This window comes from Protopterus annectens, chromosome 7.part0 (genome assembly GCF_019279795.1).
Source record: "Protopterus annectens isolate FY-2018-M chromosome 7.part0, PAN1.0, whole genome shotgun sequence".
Classification (NCBI taxonomy): Eukaryota; Metazoa; Chordata; order Ceratodontiformes; family Protopteridae; genus Protopterus; species Protopterus annectens.
The window spans coordinates 1,223,266,536-1,223,290,740 of NC_056739.1; the positions used below are offsets into that span (position 1 = coordinate 1,223,266,536).

Sequence of the window (24,205 nt, forward strand, 5' to 3'; positions counted from 1 at the left end):
TTGTCTTTTGAGCCTTGCCTAAAAAAGGCACTATGGGGGTAGCAAGAGTCTTTGCCAATATCCGAAAGCCCAGGGGTGACAGGTGCAAGCCTTCCCTAGTGAAGCATAGTGGCTTATCGAGCATATCATCCCAAGCTGACAGGCACTGGATCCCCTTTGAATGACACCAGTACTTAAGCCAATTGTTGAAATTGATCATCTTGTCTTCATATTGTGGCATCATTCTTGGTGAGGGTAAGATGCTACTCAAGGTCAGGGTCATACCGGCCTGGGCTACATGCTCAGAGAGCTCCTTTATGTCTCTTTTCATGTAGTCCAGGGAGGTACATCTCAGGTCATTCACACCAGCATGGACAATGACTGAGTCATATTTGTGCTTTCCTTGGAGTGACCTGAGTGCTTGTGTTATGTGGCGGATCCTAGCGCCTGACAGGCTGCTCACTGTGACCCACTCCTTGTTCAGCCTGGTGAGCGGGACGTCAGTGTGCCTGACGATAGAGTCACCTATTACAAGTGTAATATATTGTCATTCTCATAGGTTCATAGATTAGTACTAAGCTAACTGCCCTTGTGAGCCATGTTAAGCCTAGCCAGTTATCCCTTGTGAGACTCAAACCCTGCACCTTGTGTTTGTAAGGAAAACACCTTAACCATTAGGCCACCCTCCCCCCCTTTTTTTTTTTTTTATTTTTTTTTTTTTTATTGTGAGTGTGTGTGAGTGATTCCTAATGACTTTTAACAATAATCACATAAATATATTCCTGTTAGGAAATAATAATATTTGATGCTAAATACAAAAGCCTTGCATTTGTTGTTTACTATAACCTTTGCTCTAAAGAAATATTGCCTATTGTAATAGGTAGCATATCAATACTGTATAGTACAGACTAATCCCCCCGCGTTAAGCAATTAACAATGAACTGAGGTAACAGTAAACACAAAATAAATATGACGTTATAACTTTTGACATAGTTTAGCACTCATAAATAAGGGTCCACTCTAAACCAACAATAGCTCTGTCATAACTCCAGTACCATAAGGTAAAATTACGGTTTACTGTTGAAATTGCGAAACTGCATGGGTTGACCAGTCACAATGTCAACCCAAAATGTTGAATACATACCGTCGAAAAAGCAATCAAGTCGAAAATGAGTACATCGACACCTGTAGTTTGATGTATTCAACAGAGTAAGAGGTGACGTGAGTCAACCATGCTACGCACCTTAACGTACCATTAAACTCTACAGTCAATGGGACATTTCTTTCACACATCCCCTGCAGATTATATCTACCAACTCCGAGATCACACTACAGTGAGGAAATGGGTTAATTCCCTCTTCCCCACTGAACCTCGATCTCCACTCAAAATGCCAAACTACATTACTCATTTGCTGTAGTGCAGTCGATGTTTTCTGGTTCAGCATTCAGCCCATTGGAAAAGTGCCTGTAAAACACATGTTGTTTGACTTCAGGCACTTCACAATTTCAATGGTAAACCAAAATTGCACATATTTTCCAGTAGCGCTTGGCTGCTGCCCCAGAAGCACAAGCCATAAAAAGTATACTCCCAGTTTATAAACATTTAGGGATACATTAATAAGCAATCTGGCATAAGTGAACTCTTCAGGAGTTTTTAGGGAATTTCCCAGGATACATTTTAGTACTTAACAGAAAGGACCTGGCTTATCTTGTATTTATCACTCAATAGGATTGTTTCCTAGTAACTAAATCCTTCCATGGATAGTAAGCCTCTTGATCCATTTTCTGTTGTGATTTCCCCACTGTGGGCCAGTAATCAAGGAGCCTGAACCCTCACCACCATACCTCAAAACCTGGAAACATCAAAAATCTGGACAAAGGCCCATGAAAAATAGGTACAAATCTGTATGCTGATTAACATAAGATTTGCATGCATAACTATGCAACCCACTCATTCCGATGGAATTGTGGGATATCAACTTTCAAATGCAAAATGAAGAACAGACAACCAAAATATGGCTCCAGAGTCCCCTGTGCCATTACTTGTCTAGTTCACCCATTTACCATAAACACTGTAATGTGCATACTGCTTTACTTCTACAATGATTATTTGGATTTTTACATTTTATGGCACAAACACTAACAGACATCTGCTAAAAGCAATACAGTCTCACAATGAAAATAGACTTAAGCATTAACTTCTCTGCCCTTGAAACTCACATTCATTGAAACACCACTGAAACCCACATCCAAAGAAAATGCATCTGGTCAGTGGCAAATAAAGATTATCTTTGGGCTGTTTTCAAATCATAGGCCCCTTGCATATGAAACATACATGTATTCTTTGATACACCTTCCTGACTGTATTAAATTATATTCTTTGTATAATACAGTACGCTTGTTAGAGCGTATTTTAAATTTATTGTTTTGAACATTTTTCCAGTAAACAAATGAAACAAAATGCATGAACCAATAATAACAAAACTGCCCAATTCAGAACATTCCCATCATAAAAGTCTATTCAAACTTCTACAATCCACCAGCATCAGTAAATTTGCACAATCTCTGCAGAAGTAAAAGTCAGCTTAATAATTCCACATTAAAGAGATCTGTAACTAATAAAGATGTTGTTGCTAGCAAACAACTTAATATTCCATTGTTTCATCTACAAATAAAGTGCATTTTGCCCTTGAGGAATAAATTGCCTATGTTACATAAAAAATGATAAGCTAGTAATATTGCAATAGGGAATGGAGGCATCCTTTTCACTGTTGTGGTGACTTACCTCATAGCAACAGTACATAATCAATCATTTGGAAAATGATTGCACCGGTCATCCAGATATAATTAATTTAAGCTGAAGTGTCTTCGCTCTGTGCAGTTACATTCAGTATATCAAAGTGCAGCAAATACAGCAAACTACTAATATACTTTTCTTATCTTACCGCTAACAAAGAAAGTCAACCTTGGGGCAAACTGTTCTAATCTGGGCCTGTGTGCGGATATATATTCAGACAAATTCAGTCTTGCAAAGCAGACACAAAGATGCATTATATTTCCAGACTCAGGCTGAGAACTGGCACTTTTGAATCATATATGTTACAGTGTTAAGAATTTCACCTCAAATAGCTACAGGTACTTATTCTAGAAATGCATATTTTTCAGACTCAAACTGAAAACTGATACTTTCGTATTACAGGAATCAATGTGAGAAGAATTTCCCTTAAATGCCTATAAATCATATTAGAAGTGCGCTGTCAATAGAACAATACACTAATAGTCTGTTAGAAGCAAACAGCTTTAGCAGATATAAAAACAATCATTTAAGCAAAAAACATTCTAAGAGCTTATGATACTGTTCTGTGTAATCAAGCATATGACGACCGATTAACTTTGGAACCAAGATGCACATTTCCCTTAAATTCAATACCATAGCCACTGTGAATACTACGTCACTGCAATTTTATTTTATTTACTTAACATTTGCTTACAGGTAAAGTCCGACTTGGAACAAATCAATCTTCAGCAGAGCTGGAGGCCCAGGGAGAAATGTTCCACACGTTTGTAACGTAGGAGGAAACCTGATAGATTAATATACATTCTGCAAGCTGCTATCAGATTAATGCACATTCTGCAAGCTTGAACCAAACAAAAGGTGTAGTATGCAATACTTAAAATCTGCCCTATTTTGGCCCTTGTCCCCCCATAAATTTTATGCTTTGTCCAGATTTGTTGCAGAAAGAGGTTGAAAGGCATGCAAACCTGTTGTCATATTAACTTTTCAATTGAGTTAGAATAATGTTTAAAACCTCTCTTCACTGATTTTTGGATGTTATCCCTGATAATACCTCTCAACTGTCCAGATTTTCGTAGAATGTTCAGATTTTTGGCTCATATTTTTGGCCAGTTTCTCATAAAATCGTAGTTTTCTGCAAATCACTGAGGACTGGTTAGAAATCAATGACAGATATTTGGTTTCCAGACTTAATATCCTTCAGAAAATGCATATTAATGCAAAACCTGTTATTCTATCAACTTTTGAGGTTTGTAGGAGCAATATTTAAAAAGTGTCCCTATTTTTGGGCATTTGTCCTCCCATTATTTGTGGCTTTTTCTAGACTTCTTGTTCTAAGAGATTGAAAAGTACATCCCTGATTCCTGAGCAAAGAACTATGTTCTGTATCAACTGACTGTGTGGAGCGTGAGTGAGTGAATTAGAGTTACCGCATCCTGCATGCTAAAATTCAAGAGGCCTAAAACATACAAATGCCGTTGTCACATGGATGTGAAAATGTCACCAGTTATTCTTTACAGCATTGTAAAGTAGAGGGCATTACCTGAACTAGTATTGTTACAGTTTCCTTTCTAGTCTTAGGTATTACGATACTTCAGAGCAACGTTTTCACAATGAGCAGGTATACATTACAAATTTTGGTTGAGGACTGCCAAATGTAAGCATTTGTTAAAAAATAACTTTATTAAACAGTTCATTGCTGTAAAGTGAGATTCTGTCTATATGCTACGGACAGTTTAAAAAGTTAGTTCATGCTTCAACTACAAGCTTTGAAATGCCAGGGTAAAATAAACATAAACTAAGAGTGCACCTGCAAAAGGCAACACTACTGCTGTACTTCTATGTATGGCTTCATCTGCGCTCTTTTTCCACTGGTTTGTTGCCTTAGCTGTTTTAACATGCACACTGCTGCTCCTGGTAAACTGCATTATATTTTACAACTGATTAAGCTACGCTGCTATTATTTACAGCATGCAATCTCAGTTTATGTAGTACAATGTTATTCATGCAGTTTGAGTGTTATTGTGGCATAGTTGCCATGGCAACCATTTATACTGCTTACGTCTAATAGGTGTGTACCACAATATAACTCAAACAACAAAAAAGGAATGCACCAATAGAAGCTGTAGGGTGGGAAGACTTATTTATTAAAATAGTCACACAAAGTCATTAAGTGTTTTTCATTGTTTGAGTTACATTCTGCGAGCTGCTTTCAGATTAATACAGATAGTGGAGAAATATGACTGCAAGTGGGAGCTGCTACATTCACAAATGTAACTTAGTCTTAGCGGCCACAGAGTGGAAGAAATTACCATACTGTCTGCTTAGTACACACATCACATCACATGCAAGCTCGAGCTGTTCAGATGATGCTAAGCTAAGTATCTGTGAGCTGTTGTTGCAGTGCTGCCTACAAATTAGACTAATACACATTAGCACATTACTACACACATATTGAGTGGCTAATACACATTAGCACATTACTACACACATATGGAGTGGCCAAAATTAATGATTATGAACCGAACCATTAGTTGCTGCCTACAAATAATGAACTACACAGACAGGGAGTAATTAATGAACCACTTCACTGTCTGCTTAGCTGGGCCCATTAGCAGAATTATTTGTTTTTCTTACCTCACCTGGAATGGGAGACTAGTTCTGTGGGTGGGTGCTGGGCAGATTGAAATTTAAAATTTGCACAGACAGCCTCCACTGTTGTATATTCCCTCCAAAACACTTCAAAACAAAGCTATGAAGCTGATGTCATCATGTAGGCCCCTGTAGGCTGGTAATGTAGATGATGTCACTTATATATTTAAAGTTGCAATAAAAAATAAAAAGGCCAAAAAAATTGGGAATTAAGGGGGTCACTCAGTAAGTTGTGGCACCCCATTATTTTGCCCTAAAAAACGGTAAATACAGAGGAACTCGGTATGGTTGAGAGGTATGCTCACCACTGATGCTGGAGAGGGATGTTCTCTTGGAATACAAATAGATACACTCAGTATTTCCAGATGCAGACCTCTCTGCATCAACCACAGTTTCCCTTAAGAGCACACAGGGACCACATTCAGTCCAGGATCTGGGTTTCTCTTTTTGTCTTTCCCCAGGTCCCCAGTAAGGCTCCCCACTGGCACGGCTGTAGAGTTAAGTCCTCAGCTGTGCCAGAAATTCTAGTTTCATGGCCGTTTGGGCAGTTTTTCCATCCCTTTCAACTTTCTGGTTTAAATGCCAGCATTTGCATGGGTTTACGCTTGTTTAAGCTCTGTGTAGTGGTGCTGAGCTGAGGTAAACTTTTACTGGTGCCAGAAAGTCTGCTCTTCAGTTTTTCCCTTAGATCTTGCTAGTTCTCTCTCTTGCACTTCAAATAACCTAATCGCTTTGCACTTCAACAGATTTTTGTAGCAATTATTGTAGCATACCTAAGTGTCATCAGCACTAGTTATTCTTCACGGAAATACCAGTACTTAGTAGCTATGACCACTCCTCCTGGCATGATTAAAGGGCAGTTCCCTGTGCTTTCTCCAATTAACCTGGTGCACTTGGGCATTCTGAGGCAGTGTAGCAACTGCCTCATATACACAGACAACCCTCTCCTCTTACCTTCCAACACTCAGACTTGTGAGAGATGCACTTATATCACCAAATTGGATGCTATGGCCTCTCCAGTCAAGACCAGACGAGCTGTTCAAGAGGAGAAGGTCAACACCTGCACCACACCACATGGAACATATAGCCCTCCAGAACACCCACTATCACAGCTCTCACATAAAAACACAAACCACACACCCACCTTCGCAGAGGCTCTGAATAGAAATTTACCCAAACAGCAGACTCCTCCAAGACAAAAATGCACTAGACCACCATAACACAGCACAAACCACAGGGCACACAGCTCACCTCCACAGTATGCCCCTCAACCTAAGCCCCTAAGGATAAACACCTTGCCCAATACACTAATCGATAGTGAGGCACACAGATGTCCCACTCACTAGGTTGAATAAGGAGAAGGTAACAGCCAGCTGTCTATCAGGTGCCAGAATCTGACACATGACACATGCACTCAGGTCACTCCACAGCAAGTACAAGTATGACCCTGTCATTGTCCATGTGGGTGTGAATGACCCGAGATGCACCTCCCTGGACTACAAGAAAAGAGACATGGTGGAACTCTTGGATTACGTGTGCCAGGCAGGTATGACATTAGCCCTGAGCAGTATCCTACCATCACCCAGAATGATACCGCAGTACAAACAAAAAATGTCCAGAAAATAAAACCAGAACAGTCAAATGATAAAGTGCCTCAGTGATATGACAAGCATAAATTCAAAAGAACTCAAGAGGCAACACCATCCAAAGCGAAGGAGGCCGTTTATTTCACCAAACAGAACATAAAACGTAAAAAATATAAAAATGAAGTGAGCGCTTTCGCGTTCTTATGAATGCTTCTTCAAACTTATCCATTATTACAAAAAACATTAATTTAAATATAGACAAGGGGCTAGGATACATAGCTCTCTAACCACTCAAATGTATGGAATGATCAAAAATCAACTAATTAATCTTCCACATATCATCCTAAAAACCACCAGTGCTCAATACTGACTATAAAAGCACACCCATGTGACGATGAGACATTAAAAAAGTCCTAATAAAAAGTTTCTATGTAAACACCCCCCACAATAATATATGTTGATTACTTTAGTAAAAACATTAATAAAATGCTGTGCTAGAACATAAGCAGCAATATTGGCAGCAAAAACATGCTATCACAATGTTGATACTAGATAGTATCTACACATGATAAAAATTATAAATGTTATCCTAAAGATATGTAATAGTAATACAGTTCATACTGTCATATAAAAACATTATCTTATATGAAAAACTACTGAACTATATATATATATATATATATATATATATATATATATATATATATATATATATAAGTAATGTATCTGACTTAATAAAAACAAATGTATAAATATAAAACTGTAAAAGACCCTTCATAACCATAAGAAATGAAAAAAGGGGGTATCTATACATGATAAAAAAATAATGAATATATAATAAATGTCATCACATACATCTGGTCATCTAACTTCTGGTTCCTATACAACCCCCCCCCCCACTGCTATAAACTTCCAAGATTTAGCAACTACATGTGAAGAATATGCACACAAGAGCATTGCTCCGATCTAGTGCAGCTTCTCGAAGTCATAAAACAGCTAGAAACGTCTAGTCATCCTACAGAGACTAACAGTCCATGCTTCTTACAGACATTGCTTCTCTGGCTTCATTCAAAACTGTGAGATAATGTATTTCTGGCCTATCTTAATTTCTTACTATTTCTCAAAGTCAGGTGGATTGAGATTAACCTCTTCTCTTCCAGTATCCTCTGTTACAATATATTAATTTCAACAGTTACAATGCATACATTTAATCATTTACTACATGCATGTATATTTCTTTTCTGTCAGCAGGACCCACTGTTGGCACACTTTTAATACAAAAAACTTTACAAATCTATTTTCAACACAAGCTTCTGTACAAATTAGTTTGATATTAAACTAACATATAATTATTTGCTAAGTTCCAGCTAGCTATGTTACACATCAACTGCCCTACCTCTCTTGGTATAGCTGGCAATATCTCACATCGCCACATATATCCCCCCCTTGAAGACTCAAGCTAGTTTTTCAAGTGACCCTTGAGAAACTTTGTTGGACAGGAATGAGCCTATTTGGAAATACATTAACCCATACCCTGTCTTCAAAGCCCATCTGTATTGGATTTGCAAACTTCACTACAGTGCTGCATTGTCATGTCATATGCCTGCAACCCTAGGCTCCTTCTTAGTAACTTGCCATTCTGTTGGCTGGATCAATGTAGCCATGTTAAGGGATTGTGGTCTGTAATTACAGTGAATTTCCTTCCATATAGTTAGGGTTGACATTTCTGCAGTGCCCATACTATGGCTTGACATACTACTGTTGCATAACATTCCTCTATAGCTTAGAGTCTATGGCTGAGATATACTGCTGGGTGCTCTTCTCCCTCTGAGGAAACCTGGCTGAGTACAGCCCGCACCCCATGGTTTGAAGCATTTACCTGCACAACAAAGTATTTGCTGTAATTTGGACTGGCTAATACAGGGAGTCCTCCCAAACCCCTTTAAGCTTTTGGAATGCCTGCTCACTGGCTGGGGTCCACACTACCTTGTCTGGCCTATTTTCCCTCATCAGGTCTGTGAGGGGAGCAGCTATTGTACTATAATTGTGAACAAGCTTTCTATAGTAGCCTGCTGTCCCCAAGAATGCCCTCACCTGTTTTTTTAGTAACAGGAGTAGGCCACGCTGAATAGCTTCCACTTTGGCAGGTTCTGGCCTGATCTGACTACTCCCCACTCTATCTCCCAGGTAGGAGGCTTCTGCCCTACCCACCTGACACTTACTGGACTTAATAGCCAACCCTGCCCTTTGCAGTCTGCCCAGGACCTCCCTGACATGCTGAAGGTGCACATGACAGGAATTGCTGTAAATGGCAATATATCCAGGTAAGCAAAGGCATACTCTCCTGCTCATGCTAGGATACTATCCACCAGCCTCTGGAATGTTGCTAGGGTACTTTTCATCCCTAAGGGCACCTTTGTGAACTCATATAATTTAGCCGTGGGAATCAAGGCCACCTGCCAGCAGCCCTTGGTCAGATCAGTAGTGGTCAGATACTTAGCCCCACCCAGCTGCTCTAAGGCTTCATCTGTCTTAGGCATGGAGTAAGCATCTGACTCTGTGTGACTATTTAGTTTCCTGTAGTCCAAACAGAACTTGTGCTGCCATCTTTCTTTGGTACCAGCACTACTGGGGAGGCTCAGGGACTGCTGGACTCCTGGATTACCCCCAGTTACACCATTTCCTGTATCTCCTCCCTCAGAGTCTGTCCAACTTGCTCAGGCACCCTGTAAGGGGCCTGCTTAGTAGGCCTTTGGGGCCTTGTATCCACATGATGTTGCACTAGGTGGGTGCACCCAGGTTTCCCAGTGAACATGCCCCCAAACTCCTATACAACTGCTCAGATTTCATGAACCTGGGTAGGGAATAGCCGCTGAGACATTGCTACCCATTCCAGTGAGGTTTCAGTCCAAGCCTCACTGAGGAGATTAGTCACCATATCCCCTTCAGACTCCTCCTGCCATCCACTGCAAATACTCATCACCAGGGATTTCCTATCATGGTAAGGTTTCATCATGTTAACATGGTACAATTTGTGTGCCTGCCCCCTCTCTAACAGTTCTACCATGGAGTTAACATCACTGACCTTTCATACCACTTTGAATGGTCACTCCTAAACTGCCTGCAGCTTATTATGTCTGACAGGAATGAGAACCATCACCTGCTATCTGACAACACACTCTTGTGCTCGAGCATTCCTGTCATACCAGACCTATTTCTGCTGTTGGGCTCCTGCCAGGTTCTACTGGGCCAGGCCCATGAGCTCCCTAAGCCTTGTCCTGAGGATTAGGACATATTCTACAACAGACTCCTTGTGGGACTCACACTCACCTCCCACTCATCACGAATCAAATCTAAAGGCCCCCTCACCCATACAGCAAGTCAAAGGGTGAGAAGCCTGTGGATATCTCGGTACCTCTCTGTAAGCAAACAGCAGATGGGTAAAATATCTGTCCCACTCTCTCTTAAACTGGTCTGAAAATGTCTGTAGCATGGTCTTTAGTGTAGAGTTTAACCTCTTCACCAGACCATTAGTCTGGGGATAGTGGGAGTGTGGTGCTTCACCCCCACAGCACTTCCACAGACAAGCCAGCAGGTGTGACATGAAATTGACACCTCTGTCAGTCAGTATGTCTCTCGGGAAACCTACCCTGCTGAAAATCTCTAACAAAGCATTTGCCACCTTTTTTGCCTCAATGGAGGACAGAGCCACCATCTCAGGGCATCTAGTACCATAGTCTACTACCACTTGGATATAAATCTTCCCTGTGGAACTTAGGGTACTCAGAGGCCCCACAATGTCCATAACTACCCTCTAAAATAGTTCTTCAATTAAAGGCAAAGGAATCAAAGGAGCTTTGACAATGTCTCCTGCCTTGCCTACATTTTTGCACTGCTCTCAGGTCTTGCCGTACCCTGTTACAACCTTGCAATCCTAGGCCAATACAAGTTCTGCATAATACATCTCTTGGTAAGCATTATGCCCATATGACCTGCAAAAGGAATGTTATGGGCTATGGATAGAAGTGCCAGACCGTAGGCTTAAGGCACTATCAAATGCTGTATTACATCACCCTCTAGCCCTTCCTCAGGGGTCCACTCTCTATACAGTAACCCTTTGTTCCAGTATACAGATTCCTCCTTTACTTGAGAATCAGGTGCCTCCTTAGCTACCTCCCTAAATCCTTGTCATGTAGGGTCTGACAGCTGCGCCTGTCTCAGCTCTACTTTTATGACTCTTCCCAGCTTCCCTTTTACAGGAAGTCTGGTATCCTCTGACAACGGTGCCTTACTGTTAGCCTAAGTACTGCCACTCACCTCTGCCCTTGCAGTCACTCTCTCCAAGAAAACATGAGTACCTACCAGCAGCTGTGGCTCACCTTTAGGCTCACTGCTATAGGGTGGCTCCCTCACTGAAATAGCCACCTCACCAGCCCTGGCTTCAGGTGTAATGTCTGTCTGGGTGTTCCCCAGGCTACCAGACCCACATGCCTGTCTCCAAGCCTGACTGCATGTAACTGCATGCACACAAGGTACTGCATTATAAAAATCATTTCCTATCATGTCATCTGCAGGGATATCCTCAAATGCACCTACTTGCTTGCTTCCTTTTCCACCCTTCCAGTCAAGGTGAACCCCGTCCAAAGGCATTTGGAATGGGGTCCCTCCTAAAGCTCTGACTGAAGTGGACTGTCCAAGCAAGTACTTTTCCTCTTTAACTACTGCCAGCTTCACAATGGTTATGTCAGAGGCTGTGTCTCTCTTAGCAGTGCCCTGTTTTCCATCCACTACAATAGGCTATAACCTCTTGTGATAGTTTGGTACCCCTGTGGTCTCCAGAAAACTTACCACTGGCATACTGTCATTGCCAACTGCTGGTTCCCCCATCTTTGTTCCCCAACTTGCCTCCATGGACATCTGGATGATACATGGCCCCACTGGTTACATTTAAAACATTTAACCTTTGATCCTGGCCATGTATCTGAAGTAGTGGCTTCCCCTGTTACTGATTGACTCTGTTGGGGTAGTTTAGGCTGCCCACCATGGGTTCCCTTATATCCATGTGCAGCACTGTGTATCCCTTTCCTGTGCAGTGATGCCCTGCTAGCTAAGTAAATATCTCCTTTTTTACCCAGCTCATCTGCACATTCTTGGTCTGCCAACTAGATTCTCATGTCCTTATTCATAGTGCTAAGAGCTTATTCCCTGACCAAAAGGTCTGCCAGCCCTTCAAAAGTGGTGACCTGACACCCACTCATCCACCTATGAAAATAAGTGCTTAACATCAATGTAATACACACACTTTCATCTGCCTTGTGTCTATGTTCACAAAACTGTTTTTCTGTAAGCTTCAGGTGTTAAAACATTCAAGTAAACATTTCTTTACTTTTTCATAGTTTAAACAATCAATATCAGGCAATTTAAAAACAACAGTCACAGCTTCACCATGGAGTAAGGGGGTCAGGAACCATACCCAGAGCCCTTGGCCAACATTATATTGTTTACATTCCCTTTCAAATATATGAATACAACTATAAAAATATCATCCTCTGTAAATTGTGGAAGAAATTTACTGACCATTATTGCTTCTGAGTTTCAGTTATTCCCTTCCCCGTTACCTCCATGATCCTGGCAAAGAGTCAGCATCTCCCTCTCAAGTTGAGGATGCTTCTCATTTTCTTCGGACTCCAAATGCCACAGTCTCTCATTTTCTTCAGCCTCCAAAATGCCACAGTTTGTCAGCGGATTCTAATTCCAAATGTTTGGCCTCCATTTCAAGTCTCTTTTTAACTTCAGATGGGTTTTTAAGTTCTCTGAGGAAAAGGTGAACTGTCATGTTTCTGAGGGATGCAAATTCCGATCACCAGACTGGTTATCTTCATGGCTGCTTGTAGTCAAGCTGGAAAACACCAGTCCTTTGGCTTCACAAACCTTTGGCCAACTGGTTCTTTGTCAGCTTGCCAAAATGCTTTCCTGACAACTTTTCCTGCTTTCCCTGACTAAACTAAACTAACAAAAAAAATAAATAAATAAAACTGTTGTGAAATGAAACTCTAAATGTTTACCTTGTGGCTGCTGAGAGGACATACCTTTAGTGACAACTGCCTACAGGCTACAAAAGTTCAATTATAATCCACACCACTGCTCACTGATATGGGACATCCCCACTCTGGGGCAGTAATCAAGGAGCCTGAATCCTCACCACTGACACTGGAGAGGGACATTCACTTAGAATACAAATGGATACGATCAGTATTTCCAGATGCTGACCTCTCTGCATCAAACACAACTTCCCTTAAGAACACACAGGGAACACACTCAGCCCAGAGTCTGGGTTTCTCTCTCCGCCTTTCCCCAGGTCCCCAGTAAGGCTCCCCACTGGCACAGCTGTAGAGTTAAGTCCTCAGCCAAGTGTGTCCAAGCAAAGTCCTCCAGCACCCTTCTCTGTTAATCGAGTGTTTCGTGTCCCTGCTCCAAGTACACACACACATACACACAGAGTTACAGTCACAGGACATATTAAAAGTAACACAGCTGGAAAGATTCACACAGTTACAGAAAAACAATACTTGACTATTCTCACTGTATTTTTCTGACTGATCTAGAGAATTACTGTTCCTACTTACTTAATAAAGCAAGGCAAGATGAAGTAGGTGAGGGATCTTTCTATGTTAGATTCCAGGAAATAGACTGCCCTGAGACTTCTGTCTCATCTAATATCAAAACATTATTTCTGTACAGAATGACATCACACACATCTGGCCAACTGACTTCTGGTTCCCATGCAACCCTCTGTTGCTAGAAACTGCCAGGACTTAACACCTACATGTCAATAATACACACACAAGGGCATTGTCAGATCTAGTGCAGATTCTGGAAGCCATAAAACAATTATAAACCTTTACTCCTACAGAGAGTAATAAACCATGCTTCTTACAGACACTGCATCACTGGCTTCATTCAGAACTGTGAGATAACATCTTTATGGCCTACACCCAGTAATTTAATTTATTACTATTTCTCAAAGTCAGGTGGATTGAGATTATCCTCTTCTCTTCCAGCATCCTCTGTTATAGTGGATTCATTTCAATAGTTACAATGCATACATTTAATCAGTTGCTACATGCATGTACAGTATATTTATTTTCTGTCAGCAGGACCCCACTACTGGTACATGTTTAACACAAGCAACTTTACAAATCTATTTTCACCACAAGCATCTGTACAAATCAGTTTGCTATTAAAATAATATATAATTCTTTACTAAATTCCAGCTAGCTTTGCTGGCATATATTACACATCCACTGCCCTACTTCTCCTGGCATAGCTGGTAATACCTCACATCATCACAAAAGCCACTGATGAAAACAGTTCAACAATTTTCCAGAACCTTCTTCTATCTATTACTCTAACCAGTATGCAAAGATGTAGGTTAGGGAAAAACACAGGAATAAAATAACAAGGCATATGGAAGACAGAAACAGGAGATCACAGTCTGATACTAGTTTTGCATAGAAGTAATATCCCATTTCCCTCTGTCCATTCTTACTTCGCAATTTGTTGTTGCTCATATAGTCTACTTCTTGTAAGTCATCTCATTCCAAAACCATTTCTTCTGGCCTTCTTGTGACTTACCAGATGAAGCCTGTCTAGCTTTCCCTCTTTGCTTAACTTACTTGGCTCCACCATCTTCAATCCAGGAATATTCCACACCACTACAATGGCTCAGTAGCAAATAAAGAAATCCGAAAAATCCACTACAAGAAAGATATCAGTAAATGATACTTTCACAAGCAATAGAATGTCTTTTTAAGCAGTCTTGCAAGGGAGTTAAGCTACAATGTCTGCTTCCAGACAATTCACTTCAGAATTGTACAAATGCATTAAGATGGATAGCTGCAAGGCTTACAAATAGGACATGGCAAGTATTATACAGCAACTGGACAGGCAAAATCTTTGGTTACAGTCAAAGTGTTCCACAGGGCTTTGTCCTAGGCCCTTACTTGTTTAGATTGTATCTTTCAGACCTAACTTTTTTATCTGAGGTGTTCTGCAGTCTGTATGCAGATGACCTGAAATTGGGTAAACCAATTACATGTGTTACAGATAAGGCATGTCTGCAAAATAACTTGACTAAATTGACCATTTGGGCACAGGAGAATAATATGCTAATAAATACATTAAAAAGTAAGCATATGAGATTTGGCAGGCATAAATTAAAAGGTAAATATTTAATACAGCACACCGTGATTGAAACTGTAGACTCATTTAAGGACCTGGTTATATGGGTATATTCAGCTATGAGTTTTTCTAATCATATCAAGCAATTGGTTAATGATAGTTATAGAACTATATGTTGCATAAAAAGATTTATAAAGTCTAGGAAATCAAAAATAATCATGTCATTGTTTGTTAGTTACATTAGACCCAAACCTGAGTATGGAATAATAATATGGAAACCCTATAAGAAAACAAGCATGAGTAAACTGGAAAGAGTACAACGGAAATATACCAAGGCTATCCATGGGTGTGAAAATTTAAGTTGTGAAAGACTAAAATATCTGAACTTGTACAGTGTCTCTTATAGATATCTAAGAGGAGATCTTATTCAGGTATATTGGCCATTTAGTGACAACTACCTCTGGGAATGTTTAGGGTTAATAAAAAGTACTAGAGAATCATCAGACAACCTATGTAGGAGATTTTATAGGAATGAGAAGTGTATAAATTGGTTCTCTGACAGAGTAGCTGATACATGGAACAGACTATCAAATTACATTAAAGCAAGTACTAGTTTAAATATTTTAAGAACAGCCTGGATACTTATGGGAACAAGAGTTTTGGTATATTGGCAAGCTAGAAGGGGACTGATGGCCGTGCTTGAAATATTTGTATGTATGTATGTATGCATGCATGCATTATCTGCCTTCTGCATGGATTTAAATGTAATTAAAAGCTGCATAATTGTGAAACTTAGTGATCCTGATTATGTATCTGTAACTGCTTCCAGATGATCAGTATGCTTGTTTTTCTCACGAATACATGTAGGGTCTTCAGGCACTAGAGGAAAGCTAATGTAACTATATTCACACTTCAGGCATGATTAGGAGAGGTTCAGGAAAGGTGCTATAGGCACAAATGCATTAAAACTAATGAATCTAATTATATACTACCAGTTGTTTGAGTCATTACTCACAAAACATTATATCTTATTTCGAATGTAAAATGAACAATGCTTAGTTAAATTATTTGTAGTATTTAGATGATTATTTTTTGCTGATTGACAATGTTTAGCAGATGCAAGAATGAACATATTTCACATTAGTTTTTAATGTACTGTAGTACTAATTAACATACACAGAGTTATTTACTTTTCTAATATAGTATTGCTTTTTACATATTCCTTTTGCAGCCTGCAATATGACCTGTGCAGTGGGACATGTTAACTCAGAATGTGATGCCTGTGTATGTGAGAATCACATTTTGCATGGTGTTGTGCGTCTTGCTGATGGAGCCCCAGCTAGTAAAGCTACTGTTTTCCTGAAGGAAAAAACATGGAAAACCCTGACTGTGTCAGACAAGAATGGAAAATTTCAAGTCCCTGGCTTGTGTCCTGATGGGAAAACAACTCTACATTTCAAAAAGGAAAAATATGCAACAGCCTCTTTAACACTGCCAAGACGTTTGAATAAGCTACAAAGGGTTGAAGTTCGACTCAAGAGAGCAGGTATTTATACAGCATGTATTGTCGCTCTTCTTATGTGCATTAAGAGGACGTTGAGGTTTGGGTGTTCGTTTAAGTAGTTTATTGTATACAGACACATTAGGATAGATGGCAAGAACACTACATTTAAATGAACTATCTAAATAACTGACTGATTACATACTTGCATGCTCTCACTCTCGCTGCTTACTCAAAATGGTACTCTTGCTTGCACGTGCTCAGTACTTATATGCATGTGCTGACTCACTGGAAAGCTTCTTAAAGGTATATCACAAACACTGATCTACATCCTCCCTCTTTACTGAGCTGTCTCATATAAACAATGACATTTCAATAGTCATGCAATTATACAGACACTAATAAAGAAAAACAACAGTCATGTCCAGGTTGCCATGTATCTGGAACTAGGTTTCGAGATGTGACCTGATTTTGTGACATAATAGTTAGGACTGGGTTTAACAACAGTGCCAGTCACTGTGGAATGTTCTGCTTGGGGACTCACAGGAATTTTCTCAAAAATGGGGATTTGCTGACAACAGGAACATTGGACAAGTCACTATGAGAACTAGAGTCTTTGTTAAAGGCAAGATGCTTTAACACTGGTTTGGACACGGGTAACAAATGCTTCTTATTCCATCTGAATTCCATTCCTTGTGATTCCACAATGTATGATGTCAGCTCTTGACACAAACTTTTCACAAATCCGATGCTATCCAAACCTTGTAACATCTGCATCCTCACCATCTCCCCTTTTTTTCAATTAACTCAGCAGTTTGCTGGTATTATCATAGTAAAACTTCTGGGAAAATTTCCTTCTCAACACCTGGGTTTTACTGCTTTGTTGTTCTTAGCACATGGAACCAACAAATTACTGCTGATTGGTAGGGTGGTTCTGGTTTGTTTCAAAATAAGTTTCTGGGCAGGTCAACCAAGATGTTTATCATGAGAAATGTTTCTGATATTTAACAGGTTTAGAAAAACATCAGTATTGTCAAGTCTGGATTTCTCTAACAGCTGTTTTGCACTTTAAACTACATGTTCAGCCAAGCCATTTGAGTGAGGGTATTCAGGACTACTCGTAATATGAACAAAGTCCCACTCTTCTGCAAATCTCTTGAACTGCTGATGACCTTTCATGATGATACCATTGTCTGACACAATTTCATCTCTGTATGGAAAATATGGTTGTACTTCTACTGGTAAACAAGCTTGCTTTGAAGGCCACCCTCGACTGGTAAAGCAGTTGAGCTAATGGTGAATTGGATCTGAAGCTGTGTGAGTTCTTAGCTCATCAAGACATGTAGCAGAAAAATTTCTCACTTCCATGACCTCAAAATCAAGTTGTTCATTGTTATTCTGTTCTGTGTTTTTTTCTGGGCGATCTGGATAAGGTATTAGCAAGATAAGAAGTTTGCTTTTTCTGTAAACAAGATTGAAACTGTACTTTTGCAATTTGGGCATCATACATTGCAGTCTGGCAGGAGCTACATGCATAGGCTTTCTCAAAATACTGACTACAGGTTGGTGGTCAATTTCAATTTGGATAGACCATAAGTATAATCATGAAACTTCAAACATGCAAATACAATTGCCAAGAGCACTTTCACAATCTAGGCAAACTGCATCTCAGTCAGGGTAAGAGCTCTCAGTGTTACTGGTCTACTCTATTGAAAAATGACTGCACCTAGAACAAACTTAGAAGCATCACAGGAAAGAGTAACTGGTTTGTGAACATCATAGTAGGTGAGAGTTGGTGGATTAGCAACTTTCTGTTTCAGGGCATCAACTCTTTGGTGCTGTTCTGACCATGACCAAATTACACTTTTGCATGTCAGCTTTCTGAGTGGTGCTGAACATTGGCTTAAACCTAGAATGAACCTGCCTAGATAGGTGACCATGCAAGAAAATGTTGTAGGGCTTGGACATTGTCTGGAGCTGGCATCTCAAGAGTTGCTATTTTCTTTGAAGGATCTGGTCATAAACCTGAACTGGTAAACAAGTGACCAACATAAGTAACTTCTCGTAGCCTGAATTTGCACTTCTGAGGATTCAGCTTAAGATTCACTTTACGTGCTCCTTCCAAAACTGTCTTGAGGTTTCTGTCATGTTTGACTTCACCATAGCCTCTTACTAGAATATCATCTACTATAATAACACACGGAAAGCCAGAAAAAATTTTGCTCCATCGCATGCTGAAAGACTTCACTGGCAGAATTTATTCCAAATGGCATTCTCAGAAATCTGTAGCTACCAAATGGTGTACTGAATGTGGTTAGCAATGAAGATATTCAGCCAAAAATGAACTCTTTGCATCTAAGACAGGAAAAAACAGAGGTGTTTGGCATGAGGGTAACAACCTCTTTGACTGTGTGCATTGGATGATGAGGTCTTTTTAATGCTTTCTTCAAATCTCTTGGATCAATACATATCCTGATATCATCTGAGCTTTTCTTATGAGTGACTACCATGGAGGATACCCATTCAGTTGGTTCTTCAACTGGACAAATTACTTCTAGCTGCACCATTTTGTCTAGCTCAGCTTTGAATCTGTTCTGTAAAGATACTGGAACTTTCTGTGCTGGTCTGATAACTGGGCTGACCTCTGGGTCTAACTTCATGGCGCACACAACTGGTAGATTGTCTAGTTTGTCTGCAAAAATACCAGAAAAAAATAGTTTGGGTGGAATTGTAACTGTTGTCATGCAGTACTGCATGGTGAATCTCTTTATTAAGTGAAAGCAGTTCCATTTTCAAATTGTCTCTGAGGCCTAATCATGACTGCACATATCTCTTGACTATGTAAAACTGCATGTCATAGCTGTTCCCAGCAGAGTAATTAAAGCACTACTAAGCCTTCACTTTGAATCTCTTCACCACCATAAGCAACAAGCTTTGCGCACACTGTCAAATCAAGTTGTTCTGCAGCTTTTACACTAGCAAATGTTTCTGCTAACATAACATTGCACTTTGAGCTCTACATGACTCACATTAAATCAAACAGGACAAAAGATCTCATTCTTTTCTCACAAATCTACTGCATTAACTGTTTCACCAAGAACAGACACACCATCAACATAAAAAGTAGGGTCGCAGCTTTCTAACTGAACAACTTGCCTCTTGGAATGCCCCCTTTTAATAAAATAATGTGCCTTATTTGATTTACAAAATCTTTTGAAATGATTCACTTATTGCAGAAATTATACTGCTGACCAAAAGCTAAGCACTTTTCTCTTTTGGGTTCATGATTTCCACCACAATTTCGACAAATGACTATGAAGCTAGGTGGGGGCATGTTTTGGACTCACTCTAATGCTTCATTGAGCATACCCTGGAATTTGCTGGAAAGACTCAGAGTCTCCCAGGGACTGTTAGAGGATCTGCAGTACCTGCCATGTGCTTGGGCCTGTTTCTTTTAACCACGTGCTGCATACTATTGGCATGAGCTTTGTCACTGTGCCTTCTGCAGCTGTTCTTATTTGTAAGCATACTTGTGTGCTTTTCTCTAAGCTTGTTTATCTGACAAATCTCAATGGCCTAATTCAAAGTTAAATCACTGTCTCAAAGAAAAATCTTTCTCACTGTGTCATTATTAATACCAAACACAAGCATGTCCTTTATCAACTCATCTCTCAAATCACCAAATCTGCACATTTTAGCTTTTTTTTCTCAAGTCAATTATATATGTTGCAAAAGTTTCACCAGGCTTTTGATCCCTTATAGGTTCATAGGTACATAGGTAGGTACTAGCCCATCGGGCCTAGGGCCTGTTCAAGCCTAGCCATAAAGATTCCCTGGCTTTCGCCACCCAAAAATTATTTTCCTGTGCCCCTGTCGAGCAGAGCCACAGAAGTGATCCCCGGGGTGAATTTCCTATCTCCCATCCAATCGTTAAGATTTTTCTTAAAGAGGGCTAATGAGGTGCTCTGCTTGACATAAATGGGCAGTCTGTTCCAAAGTATGGGGAGTCTCTAGGACAGGACCCTATCCCTCCAGAATGTTTTGTTTATTGTGGTGACAAGGTTTAGGTCCCAAGAGCATGTGGCTCAGAGGGATTGGGATTTCTGTAAGTGGAGCATGTCCAACAGTTCTGGGTTTGACATGGCTTTGTATGTTAGGCAGAGCTCATCTCTGAATAGGCAATATGCGACTGAGTAGAACTAGAGTTTTTTGAGATGGTCTGCATAGGGCATCTGTTTGAGGCCGGTGATCCACTTTGTGAGGTATTTCTGTGGCCTTTCCAGTTGTTGTAAATGTCTTGTGAGGTACATACTAAATGGGGTGTTGTACTCTATAATAGGTCTAATGAGGGATGAGTAGAGAGGAACAATGACCTCCTTTTTTCTGGATGAGAAACCTTTTGTGATGAGGTGTGCCACGTAGACGTCAATGGAGAGACTACTGTCCACCTGTGTCCCTAGGTCTCTTATTCACACTTTTGGTGTTAAGATGACTACCACCTATGCCGTAGTTCATGGGCACAGGGTTTTTCCCAAAGAGGATGACTATGCATTTTTTGGCATTGAGCTTGAGGCCATGGCTATGACATTAGGCATCTGTCTCAGTGAGGCCCTTTTGTAGAATGTCCACATAATTTGGGGATTCAACAATGGCTCCCAGTTGCCCTTTTGTAGAATGTCCACATAATTTGGGGATTCAACAATGGCTCCCAATTTGCAGTTGTCTGCGAACTTTATTAGCCATAGACCCTCTGTGTTGGCCTGAACTTCAGAGAAGTAGATGCCGAACAGGAGTGGACCCGGGACTGAACCCTGTGGTACTCCACTTGTAACTGGCCTGGAGTCAGATTTGGAGTTGGCTACTTTCATGGTGTGGGTTCTGTCAGTGAGCCAGCTGGTAACCCATCCCGTGACATAGGGATTTAGGCCCAGTTTAGTGAGTTTATCTAGGATACCAGAGTGAGGGATGGTGTCGAAGGCTTTGTCAAGGTCTAGATAGGCTGTGTGAACCACTTTACCCTCGTACATGGCTCTAGTGACTACTTCAAAGAAGTCAGTCAAGTTTAGGAGACATAATCTGCTTTTCACAAACCCAAACTGGGTGGGGTCCAAAGTTTGAAGGTTTCCTGTGTCTTTGTTTTTAAGTTCCATGATGATATGTTCCATGGCTTTGCAGATCAAGCTCGTCAGGCTAATGGGGCGGTAGTTCTCAGGGTCCATGGTGGATCCCCCTTCTTCTGGAGTGGGATAAACCATAGCTGTGCACCATTTAGTAGGCACAAAACCTGAAGTGAGGCTATGATTGAACATGGTACTTAGGTGGGGTGCCAGTGTGTTTCGTAGTTCATGCAGAACACAGCCTGGAATGTTGTCTGGTCTCATGGATGCTGTATTCTTGGCTTTGGAGAGTGTGGATTATACTTGTATGGCCGTGATTACTGAGACGTGGTAGTCTTCCAGTATTGAGATAGGTCCTTTAGAGGGTGAAAGGGGGTGATGTATGCACTGAACCTATCTGCCAGGATGTTAGCAATATCAATTGGTTCTGTATATTCAGTGCCATTGTGCTGTAACTCAGGGCAGATCTGAGTGTTGCCATTGAGATTCTTGACATAATTATAGAATGCCTTGTGGTTGTCTTTGGAATCTATGGTGATTTTATTTTCGTAACTAGCTTTGGATAATCTTATGAGGGATCTCAGCTTCTTACTGAGGCTGACAAGGGAGTTTTTCCAATCTTGGGATTTTACTCTTTTTTGCAACAGTTTCTTCCTTTTGTTGTAGAGTTTGTTTATGGCAGGGGACCACCAGATATACTTCCTTATTTTGGAGGACAGTGTTTTTGTTCTATTTGGGATGGCATGGTGCATGCACTCATATATGTGTTCATACAGTGCATTGGTGTAAGATTCAGCAGTCGTACTTCTACTTTCTGTCTGCATGGGTATCGTGAAGTTTGCCACTTCTGTCTTGAGAAGCATGAAGTTGGCTTTGGAGAAGTTTTTTTACAGTGGTTACCTTATTAGGGGATGAGGGCAAGATGAGGACATCTAGGGTGATTAGCATATGGTCAGATCTAACCAAACAGGAGCTGACCTCTGGTGGGGAGCATCGGTCACCCATGTTGGTAATGACCAGGTCCAGGATATTGGTGCCCCTGGTGGGGGTATGGATAAGTTGATCTAAGGCACTGGAATTTATGAATTCCAAAAATCGTTGGGAAAATGTGTTGGTACATGAGTAGTTTTCCCAGTTAATGATGGGGTTGTTGAAGCCGCCCAGTATTAGGGTATTTGGTTGAACCTTAATACTTTCCAGTATGTTTAGAAAAGTGGAGTGGGAATCATGGGGCAAGGTGGGGGATCTGTAGCAAGCTACAATTTGCATTGCAGTCTTGCTTAGTGTTAGTTGCACCTGGAGAATTCCAGATGCATTATGTTGGGCAACTAGCCTGGAGGTGTGGATATCCTTGGTGAATGTGGACACGCCTCCGACTTTAGTTTTTCATCCAGGTGTGTAAAATAAGTGCCTTTCCATTGTAATATTAATTTGTGGGTTACACATTTCTCTAAATTTACATTTTAAGCATTCAGAGACTTCCCTTGTTTCAGCCAGTACCACTATATGGCAGTCTTCCCCCTCCCCTGCAAACACAGCAGGTACATACACAAATGAACAGCCTCTTTCAATGGCTTCTCAACCAGCTAAATTAAGCAGACTGAATGCTTTTGTATGTGTGCCATTGTCAGAAAAAGAAGCCTGTATCAAAATATATTTCTTCTCAAACTCTCCAATTTTCTGCAATATTGTTATCAAACACAAGCGGTGCAGGTCTGCAAAAGCCTTCTGCCATGCCCACACATTATAGTAAAACACAATACAAAATGGCCCTTGTAATTATGTATGAACATTCACACACACCAAGTATTTGTAATAATAATCAAATGCACAATAAAGTCTTTGAAATACTGTACTCTGTGAAATATGCTTTGAAATAACTGTACTTTCTGAAATATTCTTTGAAATGTCTGTACTTTAAAACAAACAAATAAACTGAGCAAATCGGAAAATTAAATATAAGTAAATGCAAACTGAATAACCGGTCAGGCAAAAGGTAGGCTGAAACGGTGAACTTTAATGAAAATAATAATCTCTAGCACCATAAACTTAAAACTGTTGCAGTACAACTGATATTGTCTATCTGGCAGTCTGTGACATGTGTCAATCATTTTATGTTGGTAAGACCAACAGATGTTTGAGAGATCATGTAAGAGAACATCTATATAGTGTTCAGAAAGGAGACACTAAGAATGCTTTAGCTAAGCATATTCTTGAGTCTGGTTCTGAACAGTTTTAAGTTTACAGTGCTAGAGATTTTGAGAGAAAGTATGATGGGAGGTAACCTGAGAACATCTAGTGAATGTCTAGAGATAAAATGGATTTTTATTTTACAAGCCACTAGGGGTAAGGGTCTCAATGAGTCTGTATTTTTAAAGCCTGTATTACGATCATG

At 40.3% G+C, this 24,205-nt stretch overlaps 1 protein-coding gene across 1 annotated transcript in view; it reads left to right on the plus strand.

The window, feature by feature from the left end:
• Positions 1 to 24,205, plus strand: part of LOC122806986 (cartilage intermediate layer protein) — a 200,119-nt gene that overhangs the window by 111,757 nt on the left and 64,157 nt on the right. The window contains exon 5 of the mRNA XM_044077852.1: positions 16,424 to 16,738. Coding sequence (XP_043933787.1) covers positions 16,424 to 16,738 — 315 coding nt within the window. The remainder of the gene's footprint in view (positions 1 to 16,423; positions 16,739 to 24,205) is intronic.